At 43.4% G+C, this 27,815-nt stretch overlaps 1 protein-coding gene across 2 annotated transcripts in view; it reads left to right on the forward strand.

Annotated features, from left to right (window-relative positions):
• MLC1 (modulator of VRAC current 1) overlaps positions 1–27,553 on the forward strand; it is a 32,526-nt gene extending 4,973 nt beyond the window's left edge. The window contains exons 4-12 of one of the 2 annotated variants that reach the window (XM_043965452.1): positions 1,505–1,558; positions 2,963–3,064; positions 7,742–7,843; positions 10,232–10,303; positions 12,173–12,289; positions 16,182–16,238; positions 22,372–22,494; positions 24,710–24,877; positions 26,846–27,553. In XM_043965452.1, the coding sequence (XP_043821387.1) occupies positions 1,505–1,558; positions 2,963–3,064; positions 7,742–7,843; positions 10,232–10,303; positions 12,173–12,289; positions 16,182–16,238; positions 22,372–22,494; positions 24,710–24,877; positions 26,846–26,920 (870 nt within the window). In that variant the 3' untranslated portion in view covers positions 26,921–27,553. The remainder of the gene's footprint in view (positions 1–1,504; positions 1,559–2,962; positions 3,065–7,741; positions 7,844–10,231; positions 10,304–12,172; positions 12,290–16,181; positions 16,239–22,371; positions 22,495–24,709; positions 24,878–26,845) is intronic. The other variant, XM_043965453.1, reaches the window with a different exon arrangement.
• Positions 27,554–27,815: the final 262 nt, after the last annotated feature.

Consider the following 27,815-nt stretch of genomic DNA (forward strand, 5'->3'; position numbering starts at 1 on the left):
ATTTTAGTAAGGAGAGATGACACCTGTTCCTCCTCTGAACCCTATCATTAGAGGTCCTAGAGGGAGTCTAATTAGAAGGCCTAGGAGTAGTTCTGCTGTGGCTTATGGTTTGTTGGGGGGTTTGGGGAGGCAATCAGGGTTAAGTGACTTGCCCAGAGTCACACAGCTAGTAAAGTATCTGTGGCAGATTTGAACTCAGGTCCTCCTGACTCCACTGCACCACCTACCTGCCCCTGTATCTTACCATCTTAACAGAAGAATGAAAAGGGGAAGAGGAATACATTGGGGAGGGGGGAAAAGGGATGAGAAAAAGGCTCAGGAAAATAATCTCACATAATCAGAATATGAAATTAGTCATCCGTACAAACAGGGAATACGTGGGAGCTGATGCCTGAACCTCATTCTCACCTGGACTGATCAAAGGAAGGAGAAAACCTAAGTGGGAACACAGTTGGGCATAACAAATTATCCCACTCAATAGGGAAATCAGAGGGACAGGAGACAAGAAAGAAGGGGAATAAGAGGAAGGAGAAAGGGAGGAAGGGATTATTCCAGAGCAAAACAAATCTCCAAGCTAACCTTTACCTGAGTTCTGGTTGGGAAATCTATTGTAATTCCTCTCATCCCCAAGGGTGTCCCATAGTAAAAAGCCTGGAGGTGTGAAGAGAATGGTTTCAACACCCAACCTACCCCTTCTGGGCTGGTAAAAAAAACAACAAAAAACCCAGAAGGCTGGAAATCTTTGCCCTATTTCCCCTAGGAAGAAAATCACCGCCTTTCTTTACCAAGAGGGAAGTTTGAGAAACTGTGCTCTGGACTATTCCTATGAAGTATTTTAGTTGCCTTACTCATGCCCTTATGCCTCGCTGTTTCAGTATGCGTGGCAAATGAGATGGCACAGCATTATCTTGAATCAAGTGCTTCTTTATGTCTTTCCCTTCTTTGGGGGTGTAAACAGCCATTTTCCATCTTTAAACATGTAATCTGCAGTGTCTGTCATATAGCAGGCAAATAAGTAAATGTTTGTATGTAAAATGTAAGTAAATTATACTTATATTTGCATATAATTATGTTAAATTTATACTTACATATACTTCTAAATATATTAACTTATACTTATACTTGTATATAAAATATAAGTAAATGTTGAATCACATGTGCATGAGTTTTAAAAGCGTTTCTTACTTCTCTGACTGCATCGTAATATTCTTGAGAAGGGAAGGATTCAGGAAATACTAGTCGAATTAACTGAATCTTAAATGTAAACTGTGGCAACATCTGCCTGAGTGTCCTTGTTTCCATGTTGCCACATGGTTAGGATTACTTTAGGACATACTAAGTTGTACTAGAACAGCCTTCCCTTTGTATGTCTTAAGGCACGCCAGAGGACAGTGTTTTTTCCTAATTTGTACAATTTTTATCTCCCTCCTGGAAGAGCTCGAAAGTTCAGTTTCAGGTTCCCGTTAGTGAACATTCTCCTTCATCTTTTCCTTTGATTTTTCAGTGCATTCCTTCAGCAATTGTGAGTTTTGCGATCGCACGAAACAAGGTGAATGTGGTGAGTATCTGTAACTGATTAGCTTTTGAGCTGTGACACTTGTGGGTTGATTTAGCTTTGATTTGGTCTTATGACATCCTCTCTGAGTAGTGTTGGGTGGCACCATACAACTCATGGGGCCATACACCGGGATTCAGGTGTTAGAGCTGGAAGGAAGCTGAGGAATCACTTAGTGCGGCTTCCTCCTCTTCCTCCGTGGGAAGAAGCTGAAGCACAGGTGTTTTCCAGATGGCACAGGGCTGCTTTGTTGCACAAGTTGGCCCATAACTGAGGCATGGAGGCCCTCCCTGGTCCAATATGCCTTGCCCTCTCAGCTCCTCTCCCTGTTCCCCCTTTACACTTGCATGTGTAGAGTAGACTGTTCCCTCCCTGAATCTCAGGGTCTCTTCAAAAGGGAAATCTGTCCAGTGTGGGGGTTTCAAAAAGGGGGGAACATAAATAGATGGATAGATAAACAAATCCAACACTTATTAAGTGCCTTCTGTTTGCAAGACAGTCGACAGGCAAAAGCAGTATCCCCTGCCCTCCAGGAGCTTAAGTCCTAACGGCTATCGTCATAGGTGAAATTTAACAAAAAGGTAAATGGAGGCAGTTCTCTGAGCAAGGTAACATTTATCAGCAGGGACACATTGCTTGTCAATAAACGGATCAGTGACTTGTCTCGATTCATGCCAAAGACCCCGAGCAGACAGCTGCCCTTCCATAGGTTTGGGGGACTAGAGAAGAAAGAACAGAGCAGGGTAGATGATATCACAGGGTTGGGGAAAACTTGACTGGATACAGAGCTGAGGTGCAGAGAAGATGATTGGTTGGAAGCCTAGTGATGGGGCTAGCAACGACCCTTTCCTCTCCCAAGACTAGGAAGAGCTCATTGTTTGAGCCCAGGTACAAGATAGTGGGCCAGACGTCCTTGAAGGGCAGCATGGTGATGGAGAGATAGGGGACCCGAATCCCTTGTCTATGTATCCCCAAGGTCAGCGAGATTCCCTGAGAGAAGAATAGACCAGGGATTAACAGGAGAGCTGGATTTTTAAACTTAATAACCATTACAGACCCGCTAAATTCTGAACTGAGTTCAGAGACAAAGACTCAAAACTTAAGCAATTATAGGACAAAATCAATTCTTTGTGAAAAAGAAAATGAGACAGAATTAATATTGATCATTTCACTATATGGATCTGTATGTCTATGTCCATAAATAAGGTGAACTTCAGTTATAGGTTTATAGCTCTCTTAGGATTAAAAAAAATGACATGATCACCTTTAGAATATTTAGAAAGAGATGGAGGTATCCCACAGTGAGGTATCCTAGTACTGAGAATTATTGGCTCCAATTTGTTTTTCTCGTGATCTTTCATTCTTTCGCTAATTAAAGAAAACCTGTTATTGTTTGTTGTTTTCCAGATTCCAAACTTTCAGATTTTGTTTGTTTCGACATTTACCATCACAACAACATGTTTAGTTTGGTTTGGATGTAAACTTGTCCTGAATCCATCAGCAATAAATGTGAGTTGCTTTAAAAATGAGGAATTGCAAATACTTTCCTTCATACTAACCTTACATAGGGCACGGCCCCTCTGGAATCTTGCACCAAAGAGAATTCAGGTAGTGCTGTCCTAAGTTAGGATTTGGGGACCTTCTTGCTTATCTTTGTCTCACCTCAGCGTACATATGCATCCAGTAGCTCAGGTAATCAGTAAATATTTGTTGACTTTAGTTTTTGAGATATAATTTTTACAGTGTTTTTCAACAAATTCACAAACATTAAGTGCCGCTGTGTGCCACACGTTGTACTATTTTCCAGTGTTACAATGATAAGGAATGAGAATCTCTGCCCCCAAGGAGCTGCCTGTCTGTTAGGGGAAACAACACGGCCATGATAAGGTCTAGACAAGGTCCTTAGGGCTGGGTGCTGGTGCTCCAAGCTGCAGCAGCAGGAAAAGCTTCATGATTAGCATTATGGATTTTTAGCAGAGAGCATGGTCATGGTCTCTTGGGTTGTATGCTCCTTTGATTGTTTTTGTGGCTAGTTACTCATTTGACACTAGAAAACATTAGGTCCGAGGGGCATGCTGGCAGAGCAGTGCACAAGAAGGACCCCTGGCAAGGCCAAGCCTCCTCCTGAACTTCTGGAGGTGGGACTGGGATGCTGGGTGCTCTAGGACCACTTCCGGGTGGATTCAGGGGCCATCTCTTGAACAGAGAACTATCTGAAAAGCGTCTGGCACTTCTGCAGTCCCACATGAACCCCACAAGTTTGGAAACTGTTATCAGAAGCCACCTGAAGTTGAGGCCAGTAAGTCACTCGTGAATTCAATTCAGTTCAACAGTAAACATTACTTAAGCTGGGTAGCACAATGGATAGAGTACCAGCCTGGACTCAGGAAGACCTGAGTTCAAATCCATCCTTAGATCTGTATTAGCTGTGTGAGCTTGGGCAAGTCAGGTAACCTCTGCTTGCCTCCATTTCCTCAGCTGTAAGAACTGAGATGGGGATGGCAGGTACGCCTCCCTCTGAGCGCAATGCCTGTAGTATAATGAGCACTCAAGAGGCGCTTGCTCCTTTCCCCTCCCCCTTAGGTGCCTACACTGTGCTGGGGGGAGGCACAGCATGTACCTAGAGGGTAACTCGAGGTGACTATGAGCTAGTTTGGGGAGGGCAGGAGAGCAAACAACAGGAGAAATCAGACTTTGTGGGACTTTGGGGTGTGACGAGGAAGAGCAGCGAATGATCCAGCATCTGCATCCTGCTCCCTCCTCTTTGTCCTGGTTCTGCCCATTGATCAGGTGACTCTTGTGAAGCCGCCAGAACAGCTACAGGTGAGGCCTGTGGAAGGGTCATAGCATCTCTGAGCTTAAAGGGATCCCACAGGGTCATCTCATGTACCCTGTGCTTGAGCTGGGATCCATTCTCCAGTGCCAGCGAGGGCCCCTTTCCTCTCCACCCTTGGATTCTTCCCCTGAGAGGTTTGCTGCGCTGTGATTAGTGAGCCTGGACCAGGCCAGAGCCAGGTCACTTCTGCCACATCCATGCCATGCCGTGGCATCCCTTGTCACTGCCCCCACCCAGGTCCCCTTAACACCTTGTCTCTCCCCATGGCAGAATGCCAGCTCTTTGAGATCTCAGCTTAATCAGGGCTGGCCTCTGCTCCTGGCCCTCAGTGACCTTCTTGCCCTAGAAGATTCCCCGGCCCAACAGCCCATTCCTCTGCATACTTGGTTCCCTTAGAGTATAGTCTCAGTCTATGTCTTTTTCTTTTTTCCCCCTTTTTCTTCTTTTCTTTTTCTTTTTTTCTCAGTCTGTGTCCAACCCCCTCCCCATGACTTGAGTGATAGGCACCTTGGCTTCTGGGGTTCTTTATGTTTGGGGGTCTGGCTGCTGCAGTCCTGCTCCAGGTTCCAAGACTGCCAAGTGGATGCAACAACTTCCACATTAGGCAATGAGGCAGGCCCCAGAGCTAGTTTGCATACTTACATCATGCATATATACATACATACGTATGTACATACGTACATACACAATGTATATGTTGTATTAGATTTTTAAAGTGTTTTTCTCTTATTTGTCTACTATACTTCCTTTCTCTCTATGTAATTAGTATTGTTTATTAGTCTGTTCCTCCCCCAGTTTCCATTTCTAACTCTGCTCCTGTAACTAACCCTTAAGCAAATAAAAAACAAGGACAAAAGCAAAAATGTTCCCTAAAACTGATCCCTGAGTCTAAGTTATACAAAGTCTAGCAAAACAAAGTTCTACCTTCCTACATCCAAAAGCATTTGCTTCTTTTTGCATTTTAAACTCTACCATGGTCAGGAGGCAAGTGAAGGGTTTCATCTGTTGGTGAGCAGAGTTTTCGAGTGTTTCAGTGGTGTTTTTGTTCTTCTTCCTTCATTCTGCATCAGTTTGTAAAGGCCCTCCCAATTTCCTCTAAAATTGTCCATTTCATTTCTTCTGGCGTGATTTTATTCCTATACCACAATTTGTTTAGTCATTCCTAGATTGGTGCTAGGACCAACTCTTGCTGGCTCATGACAGACAGCCGACAATTAAATTTTCATTGTGAATATTTATCACTAAGAAATTGGTGAATGCTATAAACCCGGGCTTGATTTACTGTTTCATTGATCGACTGTACTAAAAGCAATGGAGAAATTGTTAATGATACAGATTAAGCTTAAAAGTGAGAACCAGTTGTTAAACATTTACCAGCACATCCTTGCCCATTTCCCTACAGGAACATCCTCCCTTAGTTTCCAGTTTCTGGCTACTGTGAAAAGAGCTGCTACAAATATTTGTGTATATAACATGCCTTTTCCCACATCCTTTAGTTTCTTTAGTAGTGGGGATAGCCGAGTCATAGAGTATACACATTTTGATAATTGGGGGCATAGTTCCAAGTCACTTTTCAGCACGGCTGTAACAGCTTGTTCTCTCACAGCCTCTCCAGCATTTGTCATTTTCCTCTTTTATCCTCTTTGCCAGTCTGATACATGGGAAGTAGAACCTCAAAGTTACTTTAATTTCCATTTCTCTAATTATTAGTGATTTAGAGCGTTCTTTCATATTTCGATTCCTTCCTTTGAAAACTACGTTGTTCATAGACCACTTACATATTGGAGAATGACTTTTATTAGTTTTATATATTTGCATTAGTTCTTTATGTATCTTGGAAAATGAAAACTTTATTAGAGAAATTTGTCACAAAGATTTTCCCTTCCAGTTACTTGTTTTTCTTTGAATTTTTATTATGTTAGATTTGTTTGTGCAAAAACTTAAATTTTATATCAAAATTGTCCATTTTATCTTGTGCGAGCCTCTCTGTGACTTGTTCACTCATGAACTTTTCACCTCTCTCTGTATCTGAAGTGATTTCTTTCTTGTTCCTCTAATTTATTGAAGATGTGACTTTTTATATCAAAATCTGTATCCATTCAGAGCTTATCTTGTTATATGGTGTGAGGTAGTGGTCTAAATTAAATTAAATTTCTGCTAAACTGTTGACTAGTTTCTCCAGCAGTTTTTGTCAAATAGTAGGTCCTCCCTCCAGTAACTGGGGTCTTTGAACTTATCAAACTAGGTAGGTACTCTGTTTAAATCTATATTGTGAACCAAATCTTTTCCACTAATTAAACTTTTATTTTTAGAAGAACAAGTACCAAGTTGGTATAAATGATTATTTTGGTTAGTAGAATTTGAAATCTAGCACTACTAGTCCCTTCTCTCTTTTTTTCCATTATTTCTCTTGAGATTCTTGACTTTTCTTCTCCAGATGAATTTTGCTTTCTTTTTTTCCTTGATCTATTAAAATTCCTTTGGAAGTTGAAGTTGGATTCGTATGGCATCAAATAAGTTAATTTAGGTAGTTTTGCCATTTTTATTATAGTGGCTTGAACTACTCATGAGCAGTTAGTCTGTCGTGTATAATAGGCTAGAACTGAAATTAAACTAATCTCTTGCAAGTTGCTTTTTTTAACCACAAAAGGAGAGGAGTTATGCCAGGAGCAGGGAGGGGGGGTGGTGGAAGAAGCTGCAAAAGGGATTCCTTCACTCTCCAGGGCACCACTGCCTTGCATCCCCTGCTGTCCCCACCAGAGTGTGGGAGTGCCCCCCATTCTGAACCAACTGCACCTATGCCACAATTGGCTTCACGTGTGTGTGCACACATGGATGTCTGTGTAGGTAAAGCACTTGCACTATTGCTTACTAGTGCTTTCATTCATTTCTCTTTGGTTTCTGTGCATGTGAGGCCACAGTCTAACTTTAACTGAATACTTCTCGTTGGACAGGGATTGGCTTGTGTCCCATCTTTGTTTTCAGTGCCTGGGTCGAAGTGCTCTACCTCATCAGCTTTTAAATCTGTTGTTTTTTAGCTGAACTAAACATGCCTCACAGGTGCCCATCTAACCTCAGCTTATAAAGCCTTTTAATAGAGGAAAATCAACCGTTTTAAAAGTAGCAAACATTTAAATGCCCACTACCGGTACTTAGAACAATACCTGGCACACAGTAGGCACTTCATAAATGTTTCTTTAAAAATGTATTTAGATATTCTTAAGAGAGCCCATCATTTTTTAGAAGTATAAGAATGCTGACTTTAGAGCAGATGGGTGTGGCAATTGTTTTCGAGAAATTTGATTTTTTCAAAATGAGTAGTGTTCTTTCATTATTTATTTTCTTGGTAGATCAATTTCAATCTGATTCTGCTAACTCTACTAGAAATCTTGATGGCAACTACAGTGATCATTTCTGCAAGATCTAATGAAGAATGTTGGAAAGGAAAGAAGGTAAGGGGTTTTTGTAGTACAAATTGTGTCATTCACATTATTTTCATTTTTAAGGTTTCCTAAATGATTAATTAATCTCTCCCACCTTTTGTGGAAATTTAAAAATTTGTTCATATAATCTTTACATATCATTTTACAAGTGGAGCTCAGCCATGAAATTATGTTTTTATATAGGTAAGAACTTAGAAACATATGTAGTTTTTGTGCATGTGTTTCCCTGAGCTTCCCATAGAAGATCCACTCCACATCCTGGACACTTTCAGAACTGGTCCTTTTAAAATGTTGGGTTACAAATATAGATCATTCAGGCTACTCATACCTCATCTGACTCTCTTGTTCATGACTGGTGGTCCTCCTTTCTCACTTGTACATGCTCTTTGCAATATCATTTAAACTGTTCAGTGTTGGATGAAAATGAAGTGATCATGTAAAGTTATCCACTGAGATCCTATCTGTGGCCTGGAAGGATCCAGGACTCTTGAAGCCCGTGTTTGCAAAATGCAAACCCTGGTAGGTTCTGCCAGTCTAGAGAGGATCGGCACAGAGACCAGGCTGTGTGGCCTGCATAGCTGCCATCCAAGGAAGGACTAGCTGAACTGGGTCAGAAACGCTCACGGGCCGTCAGGTGATCACTTTTGTAGGTGAGGAGCCCTCTGCTCATGTGTGGAAGGGGTTTCACCTGTAGGTGTGGAGGAACTGTCCTTGTCTCAAGAACAATACTTGAGATGAGACACGGCAAGGTGATAGTTTATGTGAAAGAGCCCTTGGGGTTCTTGGTCTGCTGAAGACTCGATGTAAGGAAGGAAGACAAGGCAGCCACAAAGCAATGCAAGCTTCTGCTCCATTTACAAGCATGTAGTGTTCAGAATGGTGGAGGTCTGGGGGCAGCTAGGTGGTGCAGTGGATAAAGCACTGGCCTTGGATTCAGGAGGACCTGAGTTCAAACCCAGCCTCAGACACTTGACACTTAGCTGTGTGACCATGGGCAAGTCACTTAACCCTCATTGCCCCACCAAAAACAAAAAACAAAAACCAACAACAACAAAAAACAACCCAAAATAGTGGAGGTCCTCTTCCTGGTCAGACAAAACCTGGAGCTTTGTGTCCAGTTTTGGGCAACGCATTTTAGGAAAGACATTGAAAAGCTAGAGCATGTCCACAGGAAGGCAGCCAAAATGCTGAGGGGCCTCAAAATTAGGGCATCATTCAAAATCTGTAGCTGTTTAGTCTGGAAAGGAGAATATCAAGGAGGAACTAAATGGTTTCACAGAACTGGCAGCAATAGATGGGATTTGGGGGAAGAGTATTATTTTTTTATTATGGGAAGGAAATTTTTTTAACCATTAAATTTAACCAACTTTTATCACGCACCTACTGTGTGAATGAGAAGAAAAAGGTTTGAAGTGTTTGCTCCATGTTAAGCAATGATGCTAAGCTCTGGGGGTGCAAATAGAAAACCAGTAGATAGTCCGTACTCCCATGGAGCTCTCATTGTAGTAGGAGAATTCACACACATGGGAGGATTCAGCTGCAGGGCAGATGGAAAGCTCTGGCCATGATTGTAAGATGGTAAGATCCAGCACTTAGCCCAGCATCCTGGCACACACCAGGGTCCTTTGGGTGCTGCAGTTAGTGACTCTTGTCCAAGCAGTGCTTGCTGCAGAGGCCGTCTTTGATTGGTGGGTGTGGCAGGGAATTTGGGTCACTGTGCTAGGCCATTCTGTAAATAAAGGAGCTGATTAGAAGATCTACTTGTAATGGGGTGAATTGCCTAAGGAAAGGGTCATTTTCCCCATCATGGTAAGCCTAAAAGCAAAGGTTGGATGAGATTTTGGTGAGGTGGTTAGAGAAGTGATTCCTGTATTTGTTAGAGGTTAGACCACCCTTTGAGTTTTAAGAATTTGGTTCTTTTTTGGGGGTGGGGGTGGGTTGGGGCAATGAGGGTTAAGTGACTTATCCAGGGTCATACAGTTAGTGTCAAGTGTCTGGGGTCGGATTTGAACTCATGTTCTCCTAAATCCAAGGCCAGTACTTTATCTACTGCTTCAACTAGTTGCCCCCAAGAATTTGGTTCTTTAAGCCCTTAGAAGAACTCTGCCTTCAGTTATCATTGGGTTCAGTGAGTCAGATCTAAAGGAAATAGGAACATTTCTCAGGCTCTTTTGTTCCGGGGCCTAATGTTTCCCTACTGACTTGGACACATTCTGTTCTCCACAGCTCCATGAGGTAAGGAAGCTTTGTTCTGTGCATTCTAGGTGACAGGATTCTGTCCTGGCTTTCTTAGCAAGGACTGTAGCTCTGGATTGAGAATTGCCTCTGCTTATCTGTGCAAACACTTACATAATAAACAATGTGATTTCTTGACCTTATTTGTGTTTTTCTTTTTAGAATGCCATATGTGATAGTTCCAACATTTTGAACAGTGTAACCTTTCCTGCTCGAATCCTGAAATCCTATTCAGTAAGAAAAGCTTTCTCTTGAGGGTATCTAATGGGAGGGAGAGTCAATAATGAAAATCATTTATTAAAAGAAAATTGTGCCATGATGGATAAACCTTGCAGTTGTGATGTAGCTAATCCCAAGCCATGTCAGTGGTTTATGAAACAACTCATTCAATTCATCACCGCCCTTCAAAGCAATTTTAGTTCATGGAACGTGTTCTTTAAGCCGTATATCTGCCACTTTGCCTCTGTACAGAACTGTACATATGTTGTGAAACCATGCCAGCTTCCCATCTCACAGCTGCAGAAGGTGGGAGTCTTTCCTTAGGGGAGTAATTGAGGAGTTGTGGTGTGCTGGAACCAGCTCATCCCAGCTTGGGGGAGTACCTGGGAATCAGAAAATGCTACAAACCAGGCCTCCTGCTGGGGGGCCAGGAGCAGCTGTGGCTTTTCTCAGTCCTTCAGATAGGAAAGAATGTAGTAGACAGGGATCCAGTCCATCCAGACAGTCTGAAGACAGACTGTGGCGTAGCACATGCTTGACTGTGTGTGGGGCCAGGCCAGTTCCTGCTCTTCTCCAAACCTGGGTGTCCTCATTGGTAAAGTGTGGGTGTTGAGGTCCTTGAAAGCCTCTTCCCCCTCAAAATCTGAAATGGGATCACACTACACAGGGATGGTGTGGAATGAATGCTATTGCCTTTGTTCTGTCATCTGCTTCCTTACCTGTGTAGCCAAGGACCTGCCCCCAGTCAGGAGTCAAGCCTTCCCTTGATCATTGCCAAGTTACAGTCCAGTCCAGGAACAAAGAAAGCGAGGCCAACTTTGCTGTCACAGCTACTGGGGCTGCTGCTCCAGCGGCCTGCTCGGCTTCTCTTGGGACAAAGAGGACTCGGCTTTCTTGTTCCGTTTCTGCCTTCTGTTACCATGGGCGAGGAGGCTAGGGGCAGCTGGCAACGGAATACAAAGTGGGCAGAAGTAATGGCGAAGGAGGAATGTGGGAGGACTTTCTTCTGGCAGCAGGGGTGATAAACAGTGCCAAAGGGAAGAACCTATGGCGCGAGGACAGAATTGGGGCAATAACAGCAGAGGAAGTAATGGCAGATATTTTCAGGGGAAAATGTTTCCTCACTTTTGTCACCACATGTTCCAGCTTTTAAGCCCTGGTCAGTCTAGAGTTGTGTGCAGGGTAGACAAAGAGCTCGTCTGTGGGAGATTCTAGCTCATAGCACTAACTGTATTTTTGGATAACTCTCAGAGTGGCATTAGAGCATCTGGCTCCATTGTTTGTAACTCCAAAGAGTTCCTAATTTGTGCAGGATTCAAGATGGAATTATGCTCTATCAGGCTCAGAAATACAATTCTGAGGAATCCTGAGTGTTAGAGCAATGTTAATGCAACAAAAACTCAATGGTCAGTTAAGTCTGTGTGTAACAGCCTCCTCTCCTCCCCTCCCCTCCTCCCTCCCCTCCCCTCCTCCCTCCCCTCCCCTCCTCCCTCCCCTCCCCTCCTCTTCCCGCTCCCCCTTCCCCTCTCCCCTTCTCCCTCTCTCTCCCCACTTTCTCGTTCATTTCCTTGCTCTGTGGGAACAACCCCAGAATATCCTCTTCTCCCTCCAGGCCAGCTTATCTCACGGGCCCACCATGCTTGCCTTCTCCCACCAAAGGAGATGTTCTCTTCCTGACCTCCCTGGCCAGTCGCGCTCTGTCTTTCCCTAAATTCTTTTGCAGTTCTATATTTTGTATTTAACTGTCAGCAGATGAAGGCAGGCCTGACTTTTGTCTTTGTGTCCCTAGCCCTTAGCTCAATGTCTCAAAAGTATAGGAAGTAGGTGCTTAATAAATAGTTATGGAGTTTCACTCTTGCACTTGATTTTTCTGTTTCTTTTCAGGTTATTGAAATGATTGTTGGGATTTCTGCAGTGTTTGGTGGGATAATTGCTTTGAACATGGATGTATTCGTTTCAGGCCCATACCTCTCAGTAACATTCTTTTGGATTTTGGTGGCAGTAAGTACTGAGGGATTAAATAATCCCTTTGACTGTATATATCAGGATTAATCGATTGAGCACTGACTGTTTAATTAATGTGGAAACATTACAATTTGCATAATGCTTTTCATTACTTTTCACAGAAGCCTTAACAATAAATTAAATTCAGCATATTTATTAAGCAGCTACTATGTGCTGTACTCACTACTGAACATAAAGATAAAAAAGAAAAAGACACAGCCCTTTACTTGTAGATTTTACAGTTAGGAGGGCTATAAAATACATACAAGTAATAGATGAGAGTAAAGAAATATATTCAACATAGTATAATCATCTTTAAAATAAGCATACTTCTGGGGGCCGCTAGGTGGCACAGTGGATAAAGCACTGGCCCTGGATTCAGGAAGACCTGCGTTCAAATCCGGCCTCAGACACTTGACACTTATAGTTGTGTGACCTTGGGCAAGTCACTTTTAACCCTCATTGCCCTGCAAAAATAAATAAATAAATAAATAAATAAATAAATAAGCATACTTCCTCTGACACTCAAAAGGTATAAACCATTCAGAAACTAGTGCATAGGAAAGGGAAATTGATTGCAGGATGAAGATTGAAATGAACTTGTCTGATAATAAAAAATCATCTGCAGCCTGAGAGAGTAAAGTACAGATTAGGGAGAAGGTATCTCTGTACTGTTTCCTTCTGAAGGTATTCTGTGCAAGAGGGAGATTCTTTTCCAGGCCTGAGCAGCACCTGGTTGGGGGCGGGTGGGGGTGGGGGTGGGGGAATAAACAATGAAAGATAAAAAAGGTAAGATCCAATTTTGGAATTTACAGACCTAGTCTGGTTGTCTGCTTTCTTTCTTTTAGATTGCAGGGTTTGGGTTTTTTTTGTTTTTTTGGTGAGGCAATGAGGATTAAGTGACTTGCCCAGGGTCACACAGCTAGTAGGTGTCAAGCGTCTGAGGTCAGATTTGAACTCGGGTTCTCCTAGATCCAGGGCCAGTGCTTTATCCACTGCCCTAGCTGCCCCCTAGATTGCAGGGTTTTTGTTTTCCAATCAGCAGAAATTCACTTTCTCACTCTCTCCTCCAACTCCACCTCCCCCCCCCACTGCTCATTGAGAACTAAAGAGAAACAAGAGCCATTACCAACAAGTATAGTCAGAACAGAGGAACACACTGTCAGGCCACTCCCCCATCCCAGTTTTGTTTTATATTCTGTACCTGTAGTCCTTCCCCTCTACATTAGGAGGTGAGCCATGTTTTATCATTAGTCCTATGGCAATACCATAGTGATGACTCACTAAGTCTTTCAAAGCTATTTGTGTTTACAATGTTGTGGTTGCCTGGTTCTGCTCACTTGACTCTGCTTTAATCAGTATAACTCTGAAACCATCCCCTTCATCATTTCTTACAGCACCGTAGTATTCCATCTCATTTATGTACTATATAACTTGTTCAGCCAGTTCCCGATTAGTGAACACCCCCTCAGATTCCCATTCTTAGGCATCTCAAAAAGAACTATAAATGTTTTGTATATCCTTCCTTAGAATTTCTTTTGCTTAGAAGGAATTTCTCCATTAATCTACTTTCCTTCTCACCTATCTCCTAGTTTCCTATTGAGTGAAATGTATCTTTCTACCCAACAGTATGTTGGGTATGTGTGTATGCAGTTCTGTGACTTACTAGATAAATAGGGTTTCTCCATTAAATATTTCTACTTAATATAGAAAATCAATCAGCAAATGTTTATTGAGAACTTATGATCTGCACAGCTTGGAGCCACATAAGAGAAAAGAAGTATGAGATACAACTCCCTTCCACAGGGAGGTTAGAGGCTCTTGGGGAGAAAAAGCATACCCAGAAAAACTAATGAGCAGAATGCTAACTTATTCTTCATAGACAATTAGAAGAAAATATCTGTTGACCAAAGCTTGTATGATGAACACATGCAAATAGAGTTTGAGAAAGTTCCGACTGGACTGCCGGGAGCCAGAGTCCCCAGTTGTTGTTTGTTTGGCTTTTGTGGTCAAGCTGGGCTGCAGCCTTCTGCAGAGAGACAGGTCCAGTGTCCTCAGTGAGGCCTGCCCTCTTGGGGTGCATTTTGTCTCCCGCCCTTTAGAGACCTGCTGTGAGGCAGCACTTCCTTATGTCATTAACACACCTGGTTGTATTGGTTGAATTTTTTCTCACTTTGGTCCAAAGAATAAAATTACAAGACTGTTTTCAATACTATATTATGTGAAATCTAAGTCATTTCACATAGTTTTTAACAATTGACTCCACAGTGTATTATGAAATCTAGGCTCAATAAATGAAGAGTGATTAAGAAAGAAAGGAAGAGGTAATACTGAAGCTGGGTCGGTCCAGAGAGGGTTCCAGTTGGGAGGGACAACCCATGTGTCGTCACCGTGTGTCCTTCTCGGTCCCTTTAGAAAGATGGCATTTTGCTTCTTTGTAGGCATTGCTTCCCTTGTGTCTTCATATACAGATCATGGCAGTACTCTCTGTTGTTTACAGATGAAGATGCTGGGTGGGAAGGAGGTTAAGGGACTTAGCCAGCTAGGCTAAAGCCACTAGGAAATAGCTGACCTAGGCCCCAACCCTACAAGATATTTATCTGCCTCTTAGAGGTGTATATAGCATGGCACGGGGAGCACCAGCTTCAGAGTAACCTCTGCCACAAGGCTTCCTGTCCCTTACTTCTATACTTTAGTCAGCTGAACCCAGTGACCCCCAAGGTACCTTCCTGTTCTACATTCATCCACCCTAGTTCTTGGAAAGCAGGGAACCTGCGCTGACTCTGGGGTCAGAGGAGCTGAGGTTATGTCCCAGGCTTGACGATGATTACCATGATGACTTTGGCCAACTCACTTTACCACCCAGAGCCTCAGTGTCTCATCTCTGAAATGGGGTGGGGGAGTTCTGACTAAATGGATTTTGAGGTTCTGTCCAGTTCTGTAATTAGGATCCCATGATTATCTCGTTTGATCCTCCCTGAATCCCACAAAATACCTTACATTTAAGGAAAAAGGCCACAATTTGACTTATTAACCCATCCTGATTTACTGTTCTTGGAGATGAGAAGGTGAGGGTGGCATTGTAAACAAAGCAATGATGTCCTGTAGTCAGGGACAGGCTCAGGGTCATAAAAAGTTGGAGTGGGTTTAATTTCTGAGGCTTTCTTATAGTTGAAACAAAGAACTGGGTAACAAACCTTTGGAATTTCTAACAACTGACTGTGTATGTGTGTTTGTGTGTGTGGCATATATGTGCATATATGTCAATCTTTTCAAACTTTCCCTCTCATTTTCCATCTTGAAAGGAATTTTTCATTCATAAATTAATTCATATGATACTTTGTAAAGCCACATATAAAATTTCATACTGACAAATGTATTTGACATAAGATTTGATTACATTTTAAAAGGGTGAATTGATTTCTTGAAACAAGTTACTTTTTTAACCTCCAAAATTGCAGTTTTTGTTTTTGTTTTTTTGGTGAGGCAATTGGGGTTAAGTGACTTGCCCAGGGTCACACAGCTAGTAAGTGTTAAGTGTCTAAGGCCGGATTTGAACTCAGGTACTCCTGACTCCAGGGCCGGGGCTCTATCCACTGCGCCACCTAGCTGCCCCAAAATTGCATTTTCGAAACTCCATATTCACACTTCTTTCTTCCACAGTTGATGCACGGACAAAAAGTAACCTGACTCTCTATGTTTACTATGCAAACATTTCTATTAAATATTTAATTTTAACTTGGAATAGTTATACAGATTCACACTGTAGTATATTCTCATTTGGTATTTGTTGTGGAAAATAACACTTATTGGTAGTTAGGAACTTTTTCTCTAACAGAAACAACATAAATATGTGTTGTCAGAGAATGTGTCTTTACTTTTTTCTCAGTGTTTCCCAAGTGCCATTGCCAGTCATGTAGCAGCTGAATATCCAAGTAAATGCTTGGTAAGTAAAGACTGATCTCTTGTCTCCTTTTATGAATTGCTCTCTCTGGTAGAGTCAGTTAATAAATATTTGTTGAATTATGGTTGGTCTCTCATTCTGGGCTGAATTACATGCCAGGATTCTGATGGAGTTGCTAAGAAAACCTGGCCCATGTTTATTGCTTGAGTTAGCCCACCACATCTAGCGACCCTTGCTCTGGAGAACACTGAAGGTCTTTACCCCAGTGGGAAGAAGCGGGCATGGAGGGTTAACTGGTCATCACCCAAGACAGACCCACACCTGGCTCGTGTATCTCAAGAACCCACCCTCTTGATTACTGACACTTCACAGAATCACAGCATTTTGAGTTGGAAGAGGAACCCTCATTGCGAATCCTTTCCATACTAAGAAAGGAACCTGGAACATACCTGAGAAATGGTCCTCTAATCTTTGCTTGGAGACTTTTAATGAGGGGGATCTCAATACCTTAAAAGGCATCTCATTTTAATCTTGGACAGCTCTTATTGTTAGGAAGTTTTCCCTGATGTTTTTGTAAATGTTTCCCTTTGAGGCAAAACAGTACAAATCAATTTCCCTTTCACACTCCAGTCTGCGCCTTTATTTATATAGCCACACTCTTAGACATACCATGCAAAATATCCGGAAGAAACAGGGACTGTCTACATGGAATTTAATGTAAGCTGGGTCCCAAAGTCCATTGGCACGAGACTCTCTTGATTGGTGGAGACCAATACTCTGCACCCATGTGAGGGGTGGGACATAGTTGGTGAGAGAGAGTAGGAGAGAGGAAGGCTCCAGTCTCTTTAGCCTCTTAAAGTCTTCTGAGACTGCAGTCTCTTCTAGCACTTCTGGCTCCCATTTTCAAGAGAGATGGTAGAGATGCCAACCTCACTTCAGGTTACTCTGGAAAGAAGCTGGCATGAGAGGAGCTGGTGGTCTCCATCATGTCCCTATACCCAGCTTGCTTACATTAGAGGCTTTGGGAAATTTCCCCTTTGAGTAAGACCTGAGACCCTCTTTTCCTTGATTGAGCTGAGTTAACCTTGCTCCCAATGGGAGAGTGCCTTTACTCTATTATCTGGTATATATTCTTCTATGTAACTGCCTTTGATTTCTGTTTTTTTGCTGACTTAGATAAATGGGTTTCTTTGCTATCTCCCATGTGTATGTTCATTGTGGAATTGATGTTTGATGGGGAGTCAAGCCTTAGATACAGATCTTGGGGTCCTTCTTTCTCCATTAGTGAATAACAGACAGGAGTTTATCTTGAACCTGAAAACTGTATGCCCTAGACTAGCAATATTTAAGGGAGCATATAGAATGCTAGCCCAGTATCCCCTCTTTTTGAGCAAAGCAGAGGGGCCAGTCTTTTGGCCCCAACCTCCTGCTTTCCCTCCTGGCAGGAATTCAAGTCTTCAGTGGAGAGGGGTAGAGGGAGAAGAGGATAAAGATGTTACTTCCCTTTGAGCCACATGCCGACACCCCCGCGCTTCATGTGGGATTAGATCCCAGGAGACCTTAGAGTCACCATTTACTGGTTCTGTGACTTGGGACAAGAGGGGTCCCCTTTCTGAGACCATTTCCTTCTCTATAAAGTGGGTATGGCTGTCCTGCTTTCAGCACGGTGGGAGTGGGAGACAGCAGTGGGCAAGTATGGTTGTCACATGACTGGAGACTCTAACATGGCGTGCTACCGCAAGGCTTCGCCACAAGAATTGGACTGGATAAGCACTGGGCTTCCTGCTCTGGAATTCTGTACAGGCCTACCTCGGAGATGGGTCATTCCAGACCACTGCAATAAAGTGACCACCACCACGAAGCCGGCCACAGGCACCTTTAGTTTCCCAGTGCAGATTAGAGTTAGGTTTCCACTATGTGGTTGTCTGGTAACCATGCAGTGGTATTATGGAGTGTCCAGTGGCAAATGGCATTATCTTCTCTTGTTCACGTACATCCTGAGTGGGGCTTGGTGTGTTCAGATAGTGTGTGAATTTTGTAGTTGTGTCGAATGGAGATTCTTCTTCTCTTGTTTCCCTCCTGTCTTGTTAATGCTCTGCTGAAATGCTGTTGATTTCTGTGGGATTATTGAGTGTTAGTATTTTGTCCCCGCTCTCAACTTGTTATTTATATGGCCTGCTGTCCCACTTGGATTGTCAGAACCACAGGCCCAGAATAACATTGTGAATAAATGAGCTTCAGAAGAAGCAAACAACTTGGTACCATTGAAAGTGCTTCACAGTATCCCAAATGGGTACTTCACAGGCCAGTCTCCTCTTCCAAACCAATTCTGGCCCAGCTTATTGTCCATAGGAATTGAATGGGGCTTTGATGCTTCTAAATCTGAGGTCCTACGTGGAGGCTCATGGTTGGGCCAAATCGAATTGGATGTAGTATTCCGGGGCTACTTTTAGTAGCCAACTAGTTATGTGAAACTGAAGGCGCCCCATACAGCCCTTATGATATTGTGTGTTTTTATACTTCTTTCATTCCCCTCCCTCCTCTAGACTCTCCCGGTTCCGTGGGAGATGTTGCCCTCCTAGTCACCTCTGTTTTTGCAGTGTTGGAGTCATTCTTCCCTTTTCCTTCTGCCTCCATCTCCCCCCAGGAGGGCAGGACGGCTCCTAGCCCTGTTTGTTTGACAATGGCTTTGGAGCTCAGGGATTCTGTTCATTGTCTCTCTATCTGGGGTGGTGTCAACAGCTCATCCAACATATTGGATACATAGCCAGTGTGTTAATGTTGTTGGTGAAAAAGCTTTTTCACTTTTATATCATCAAAACGACTAATTTTATCTTTTGTAATTAACTCCATTCCCTTGTTGGTTGAGAATTCATCCATTATCCTCATAGCTATCATCTGCTTTTTCTCCTAATTTATTTTATGGTACAATTTTAAATATTCGAGGGATGTATCACTCCATTTGGAATTTATTGTGAAATGTATAAGGTGTTAGTCTAAGCATAATTTCTGCTTGGTTGATTTTCAGTTGTCCCAGCAGTTTTTCAAAACAGGGAGTTCTTTCTGAGGTAATTTATGTTTTCAGCTTTATCAAACGCCAGATTTTGGTTCAATTATTCCTGATTCTTCCTTGTCTAGACTGTTCCATTAAACTGCTTTTCTCCTTTTTAGCCAGTACCAAATGGTCTTGAGGGTTGCCACTTTATATACACTTAAACTAGGTCATGTTGTTCCTCTACTTGACATCACAAGAGAAAGATTTATAGTCACCGTACATTTGGTTCTACATCCCCGTTCTCGTGTACGCTACCTTTGCTACCTTGGTCCAGTCACGTATCCGCTCAGTTTCCTCATCTCCAAAATGAGGAGCTTGGATGGTCCCTATATTCTCTCACAGTTCTAAATCGATGACCTTACAAGCCAAGGGATGGAGTTAGAAGAACAAGCATTGGGTTCATAGTCATAGGAAGTGGATGTAAATCCCAACTTTACTGCTTCCTTACCTTCATGGCCTTGAGAAAATCACATTTCCTCTCTGATCCTCAGTTTACTCATCTGAAAAGTGAGAGGTTCACACTAGATGGCCCATTAGCCCCTTCTTAGCTCTGAGACCTGTGTTCCTGTGACCCTCCTTGTTATTTTGCTAATAAAATTCTACTGTTAAACAGCGTTGTTCTGGCTTCCAAGTCTCTCCATCTGTAAGAGAGGTCGAATATGCTTGTAATGTGTGGCCTCCTTGATAAACTTTAAGTTACGTGGGGTGGGGTACAAAGCACTACTTATTGTTGACATTTTCCTTTGTGGAACACAGTGCTTATGTGGACAGAAAATTTGTGTTGGCTTATTTCAGACAAAGATTATTTTCAACCTTATCACTAATTATTTCGGTGCTTCAGCATCTTATTTGTAGACGTTATTGCTTTTCTTTGATGGTCATGTATGAGTTGTATGTATTAACAATCTAATTGCTCTTTGATTTTATCAGTGCACCTCCGTTCTCCACTGTTGTATACTTGTGCAGTTGTTATCCCTGTTCTTCCTTCTTTTCTCCGTGGGACAGAGAGTGTCGGTGGTGGTGGAGGGGACTTTCATCTTGAGCTCTTGATGTTACATGGTTATATCTCCCTCAACCCAAACTCCACAACATCCCATTCTAACTCACATTCTCACCCCCTCCTTCCACTGTGCTTTCTGTGCGGACTGTTCCATAGGTGACAAACTTGCTTTCATCTTAACATTTTTCCTTTTCACTCCTGTGAGATGTGGTTCACAATGGTCAGTAAGAATTAAATGCCTACTACGTGCTAGGCATTGTATTAAGCATGACCACACAAAAAAGTATGAGATGGAGGTGACGAAGGGAAGGCATTCCAGACCTCGAGGGTGGCCAGAAAAAATACCTGGAACAATCAGGAGACTGGTCTCACTGGATTGAAGAGAACTCGACTGGGAAGGCAGGAGCAGACAAGCCATGCAGGACTTTGAAAGCCAAAATAGGGAGCCAGTGGAGCTTATTGAGTAGGGGGTAACATAGTCAGACTTGCAGTTTAGCAACATCTCTTTAGTGACTGAATGAAGAGTGGATTGGAGGGGGAGAAACTCGAGGCAGAAAGACCCTTACCTGTCATGAAAGGGGCGTGTGGGAGAGATGTTGCAAAGGTGAAATCAATAATCGTTGGCCACAGCTTGGATATCGGGGGTGTGTGAGAACAAAGGGAGGGTCCAGGATGACTAGTCTAGTCTGAGGGACTAGAAGGATGTAATAGGGAGGGTAGGAAGTGGAGAGAGTTTAGGGGAAAAGATACTGAGTTCTGTTTTACTCGTGTTGAGCTTTAGGGGTCTACTGGACTTCTGGGTTTGACATTGGCACTTTGAGATGTGAGATTGGAAGTCAGCAAAGAAGTTAGGGCTGGATATGGAGATTTGAGGATCATTAGCATAGAGATGATCATTGAATTCAAGTTGATGAAATTACCAAGTGATTCACCAAGTCTAGAGAGAAAAGAGAAGAGGGTGCAGGCTGCTTTTGGGGGCATGGGGAGAGGGCGTTCCTGCCCACCATCCCCAGCACTCATACCCTCATACCCTTCAGCTCATTTGTTGAGTCAGAATGTGCCTTGTCACTTCTGGGCTTCCAGGCTCTCCCTCTACCAGCATCTCTCAGTAACCTCTCCTAGTTTAAGTAAGATCTGTCCTACATTTCTCTTTCTCTCCTTTGACTCTGCCCCCAAGCTGGGGCAGACCTCACCATTTCACCCTCAGATTACTGTCATTGCTGCTGGGGGTGGGGGGTGGGGTCTAAGTGCCTCAGGCCTCTCTCCACTGTAGTCTGTCCTCTACTCACTTGTCAAAATAAGTACAGATCTGACCATAACACTCCCCTATTCAGGAAGTCTCTGCTTGGCATTCAAAGACTTTTGTAAACTTTTCCCACCCCCATTTCCAGTCTTTTCCTACCTTATTCCCCCCCTGCACACTGTCCCCCCTCCCCCTTATACTTCATTGGCCGCCTTGTTGTTCCACAGACAAGATACTTCATCTCTTGGCATTTGGCATTTTCACTCTCTCCCATACCTGCAGTGCCCTCCCTCATCAACTCCACCTTCTGGCTTCCCTCACTTCCTTCAAGTCTCAGCTAAAATCCCACTTCTCATAAGAAGCCTTTCCTGCTGCTGTTTTCCTTCTGAGATCTTGTCCGCTGTTTGCACATTAACTCTCCCATTATACTAGAAGCCGCTTCTTGAGAACAGGGACCATTTTTGTCCCTCTGGGTATCCTCCCTGCTAAGTACAGTGCCTGGCACTGTTGGTTTGGCTTATATGGATCTCAGTGTGATGTATGGGCTGTCTGTGTTTGTCTTTTACTTTTGTTAAATGACCGGCCTGCTTCTTTCCTAGCCTGGATGATCTCTCTTCTATTTCTGCATGCCATCCATCATTCCTAATGTGCTATGACCTAAAAAGAGGGAGATCACTGGCAGGAGGCCACCAAATCCCCAGACCGCCGCCTCAGGGACTGCTAGAGGATGGACCTAACCATCTAGTGAGAAATAAAGGCAGAACAGATGAAATCGGGCCAGGGACAGCTGTGATCGCTGCTGCTGCTTGTTCACTCCTTCAGTGTGCAGAGAGAATCCTGAACTTAAAATGCCATGTTTTTGTCTTGCTTTGTATAGGTTGAAGTTCTGATTGCTATATGCAGCATCACTTCTCCATTGTTGTTCACGGCTTCTGGATATTTATCTTTCAGCATAATGAAAATTGTGGCCATCTTTAAAGATTATCCACCAGCCATCAAAGTATGTATCATTGATTTACTTTTGAGGAAGTAACAAAAGATGCAGTTCTGCTCTGCATGTAGCTTACAAGGCTTTCTCTAAATCTGTCATAATACTCATTTCTTACAGCACAATAGTATTCCATTTCACTCACATACTATTGTTCAGCCAGTTCCCACTTGATGGGCACCCACTTTGTTTCCACTTAATTGACTTCAACAAAAAATGCTGCTATGAACATTCTCATAGCCATGAGGACTGTTTCTCTCTCTTTGGGTGTGACTGATAGTGGTATTCCCTAGTCAGGGGGGCACACAGTTTAGTGACAATGGGAACACAATTCCAAATTGCTTCTCAGGACGGCTGGACCAATTCCCAGCTTCACCAGCCTTAGTGTGCCCTGCCCCATTCCCCCAACAATTGCCCCTCCAGCAGTTGCTGTTTTCTGTTTTTGTAATTGTAAAGAATTAATTGTTATTTGAGATTTGTATGCCTCAGCGGGCACTGGCCTGGGGCTTCACAAACCGCACAGTGCTCCACCCACTGGTTGTAGTCGTTGCCATGGCGCTAGCACCTCACATCATCACCACTCACCGACATCTACATGGGCCTGGCAAAATTATAATGATTGGAAGCCTAGTGAGGGCAGTCATGTGACTGTCAGAGCAGCCATCCCATTGGCTGGGGCTGTGTGGGGTTTTTCTGGGATTGGGGGAAGAGAATTGGGCATTCTAGCTGGAAGCTGGAAGGCAACAGGAGTTCTGTTGTGTATTCTCAGCTGATTCCTGGGCGGTAGTATTTTTTCAGGTTGTATAATTTCCCTTTCCCCATTTTATTTCCTTTCCCTTGATCCTACTAATCCTATTTGTGTGTGTGTGTGTGTGTGTGTGTGTGTGTATGTGTTTTTTTAAGTCCATTCTTGTTAAAATAAATCCTGCTCTGTTTTGAGGGTGGCTGCCGGTCTCCTTCCTTGTCCCAATATTGCGGCAAGCCGCTTAGCTAACACTCCCCAATTAAAAATTGGTCCCCACATAACCTCTGCCAGTCTGATGGCTATGAGAGAAAGAACCTCAGAGTTTGAAAAGTTTCCATTTTTCATGACTAATATGAAAAGTTTTACATAATTGCACATGTATAATCCATTTCTAATTGCTTACTGCCTCAGGGAGAGGGTAGGGGAGGAAGGGGGTGGGGAGGGAGGGAGGTAGAGAATTTGGAACTCAAAACTTTAAATAAAAATATTTATTAAAAAAGAAAAAAGTTTCCATTTTTCTTTTTATTAGTGATTTGAAGCATTTTATATTTTGGTAGGTAGATAGATTCATTTAAAAAAAATAAGACCATTTTTAAACAGATTGATTAAATCGAGACATTTATTAAATGCCTTCTGTTTGCAGAGATCTCCTAGGTACTATTAAAAATACAAAATGACAATACAATACTGGTGTAACAATAGTTACAACAACTTAAGTTTTATAGAGCACTCTAAAGTTGGCCAAGTACTTTGCAAACTTTGTCTGGAGTTTATGAGGTATACGTATAACAGAGAACTGCAATACAGAGTATTGCATTAAAAGTGTATTGGGGGGCAGCTAGGTGGCGCAGTGGATAAAGCACTGGCCCTGGATTCAGGAGAACCCGAGTTCAAGTCCAGCCTTAGACACTTGACACTAGTTGTGTGACCCTGGGCAAGTCACTTAACCCCAATTGCTTCACCCAAGTTGGGGGGGGAGGGTATTAGAGAGCTACAGAATATGCAGGGACTCTGTCCACTGGAATAGGGGGGCCCAGGTAGAGTGGGAAGCAGAGATGTTTTCACTGAGTGGGTGTTATTTTAAATGTAAAGCTTTAGGGGCAGCTAGGTGGCAGAGTGGAGAAAGCAGCGGCCCTGGATTCAGGAGGACCTGAGTTCAAATCCGGCCTCTGGCTTTGCTTTTAAGATTTCGATCCATGATCTCATATGAGAGCCCACCTCTTCTTTCTTTCATCTTGTTGACTGATCAGTCAGTCAGATCTTGGTGATATCATTCTGGACATGACATTAGAGATTATAGACAAAGCTGAGGACCTTCATTGTAAAAGGGAGGGAAACCAGCCCAAAGGGCCAAAGCCCTACACTTGGACAGCACCCGAGACAACAGTCTTGTAGACCCCTATCTATTCTTTACCCTTTCTGTGAGGACAGTCTTGGAGCTTCCCACCCGTCATCATTTCAAATCTTTCCTATTTGTTTCAGCAATCTTATGATGTCCTCCTGTTGCTCCTAATGCTGCTGCTACTGATCCAAGCTTTCCTTACCATTGGCACTGTCGTACAATGTGTCAGTTATAAAATAAAAATGAAGTTGCACGACTCATCTTGGGGTGCCCCCCAGACAAATAAGCAAGACTACAAAACCGTGGAGGTGAGTGTCTTTCTCGGTAATGAAATCAGGGATATTTCTAGCCCCGTGATTAATTTTTAAAAGTGTTCTTCTCTTTGTTGCCACAGTGAGGTAGAACTTTGGCTTTTTTAATCAATCAGTCATTAAGCGTTTATTCAGCACTTATTGTGTGACCGGCTAAGTGTTGTTTACAAAGCAATAAACAAGAGTCCCTGCCACCCAAGAGATGACATTGTAATAGGAGAAACAACATTTACAAGCCAGAAGCCACGAGTTAAATACAGAATACACATAGACTGACCTTAGAAGGCTTGGTGCTGGCAAGGCCTCCTGGGGCAGGGGACACTGGCTTGCACTGGCTCTTCCAGGAAGCCAGGGAAGATAAGATGGAGTGGGGGAAGGGGGCAGGGGAAAGAGCATTCCACGTGCTGGCAGCAGACATAGCAAAGGGCATGGAGATCAAATCTGGAGTATCATGCGGAAGGTACCTCAAAGCAGCCAGTTGGGCTTGACCGTGGAGGGCATGGAGGGGGCAGAAGGTAAGACTGGAGAGGCAAGCAAGGGCTGGGTTGGAAAGAACATTTCCCAACAAAAGGACTCGATGTTTGAATATTTGTTCCTGGAAATATTCGGGAGCTGTTGGTGTTTATTGAGCAGAGGTGTGACGTGGACCCATGCTTTAGAAAAGTCACTCTGGCAGCTGGAGGATTGATTGGAGCAGGGCGAGAGCAGTTAGAAAGAAGTCTGTTGTACTGACCCAAACAGGAAGTGGCAAAGGCCTGAGCTAGAGGGGTGGCTGTGTGATCCGAGAGAAGGATAGTGTGGAAAAGGAAATGACAAGATTTGGCGATTCATTATAAATGGGAGGAGGAGACTAGGGTGACACTGAGGTTGTGAGCCTGGACAACTGGAAAGGAAGGCAGGCCCCGCACAGCCACAGGGGAGTCAGAAGAGAGGTTTGGGGGAAAGCCCAGTTCTGTTTCCAGGATGTCTCCGTGCAGCTGTTCATTGGGCATTTGGTGATGTGAGACTGGAGCTCCACGGAGAGTGATGGTCTGGGAGTTATTGACAGGGAGATGATAATAGAAAGAACCCTTTGGAGCTGATGAGATCACCAAGGGAGAGCAGAGAGAGAAGAGGGTCCAGGGCAGAGGCAGGGTACCCCCACTTAGTAGGCATGACCTGTATGAAGATCCAGCAAAGGAGACTCAGAGTGTGGTTGAATGGGAAGGAAGAGGAGCAAGAGGGCAGTGTCCTAAGAACCCAGGGAGGAGGGAACATCTAGCAGAAGGGGATCAGTGCTGACCAATGCTGCAGAAAGGTCAGAAAGAGGTCTTTGGATTTGGATTTGGCAGTTAGAAGGTCCTGGGTAAGTTTGGAAAGAGCAGGTTCAGCTGAGTGACCATCTCAGAAGCTTGATTACAGAGGGTATCAAAGAGTGCCAGAAGAGAGGAGGGATGGGTACCAGATAAAGGGCACGCTGTTTTCTCAAGGAATTCAGCTGAGAAAGGGAGGGGAGAAAGGATGATAGGTTACTGAAATTCGGCCGTATGAGTGGGTGCTGCCTGCTGCCTTCTGCACTTGCCTGTCATTTGAAATCGTAGCAAAAATTAGGGATGTGGGATGGGGGTGCACTTAGGAATGGAAGATAGGGAGAAGGATGAGAGGCCAGAGCATGTGAAGTTGCTAGGAAATGACAGTGAGATTTTGGTTCATGAGAATGTCAGGAAACCCCATGGATAGACTTGCCTCCACAGTCACTCAAGGGCCTGGTTTTTCTCCTTTGCCTTTTCATTAGAGGAAAAGAACTAATTTTAACTAAGTTTAAATTATTAAAAATTATTAAAATTATTAAAATTTTAACTAAGTTAAAATTATCATGTGGGTCCATTCCAATTGGGGTATAAGGAACACAGCTCGTTTTAACATTTCGTTTGTAAATAAAGTCAACATTTGATGAAATAACTATTGAAATGTTTTGCTCTCCAGGTATCCAATAACACATTGAAGGAATTTGACAAAGACAAAGCTTGGAAAGCCGTTGTGGTACAGATGGCGCAATAAGCTGAATGGCGTGGAGGAGGCAGCCGGGGGCAGCTTGCCTGATGTCCCAGTCCTTTTAGATTTGGTCATTTTCAGCAGTGTTTGGGCCTTGTCTCGCTACCTAACATCCCCTATCACCTTTGTATTTACTCAACCCATGTATAGGGAGGCTCCCCATGCCCAGGGTAAGATGGGATGGCAAGGATGGAGTTATGTAGTGTATGTAGGTGACTTTGTGGCAGTTCAACCTTTACACATTTCATCTTTCTGTTGGTTTGGAATAATTGCGAATTCGTGCTTCCCAGTTATCTTGAAAATATGGTTATTAGAACCTGAGAATTGTCCTGCTGGATCAGACCCATTGTTAATTCAACACAGTATTCTATTTCATAGTAACCATGGAATACATTGAGGAAGGTCGTTGTTGTCTTTCTCAATGGGTTTTGGGATACAAGGATGTGCCCCAAATATAATCAGTTTTCCTTTGTATTCCATTATGAGTCCATCATCCATGAATTTATCCAAACCCTTTAAAAACCAGCCCTTTGTAGCACCTCTTCAAATGATGACGTTCAGTAACTGTGCTGCGTTCTCTGCAAGGTAGGACTTCCTTCTGTTTGTTTTCAGGTTTCAGGGTGTGCCCTTCTAGTCCTGGGTCTAGTCAGCCGAGATTTGGTGGGCAAGTCTACTTTTATCGAAGTAGATCATAGATTTTAGTCATCTCCCCTCTGGGTGCTTAGTTTCACAGACTGAGTAATCTCAGCTTTTTTGGTCTGTTCTCATTCCCTAGATCTTATGGTAGTACTCTCTCTCTCTGTCTCTCCCCCTCTCCCCCTCCCTCTGTCTCTCCCCCTCTCCCCCCCTCCCTCTCCCTCTCCCTCTCTGTCTCTCCCCCTCCCTCTCCCTGTCTCTCCCC

The sequence above is a fragment of the Dromiciops gliroides genome, chromosome 5 (genome assembly GCF_019393635.1).
Source record: "Dromiciops gliroides isolate mDroGli1 chromosome 5, mDroGli1.pri, whole genome shotgun sequence".
NCBI classification, from domain to species: domain Eukaryota; kingdom Metazoa; phylum Chordata; class Mammalia; order Microbiotheria; family Microbiotheriidae; genus Dromiciops; species Dromiciops gliroides.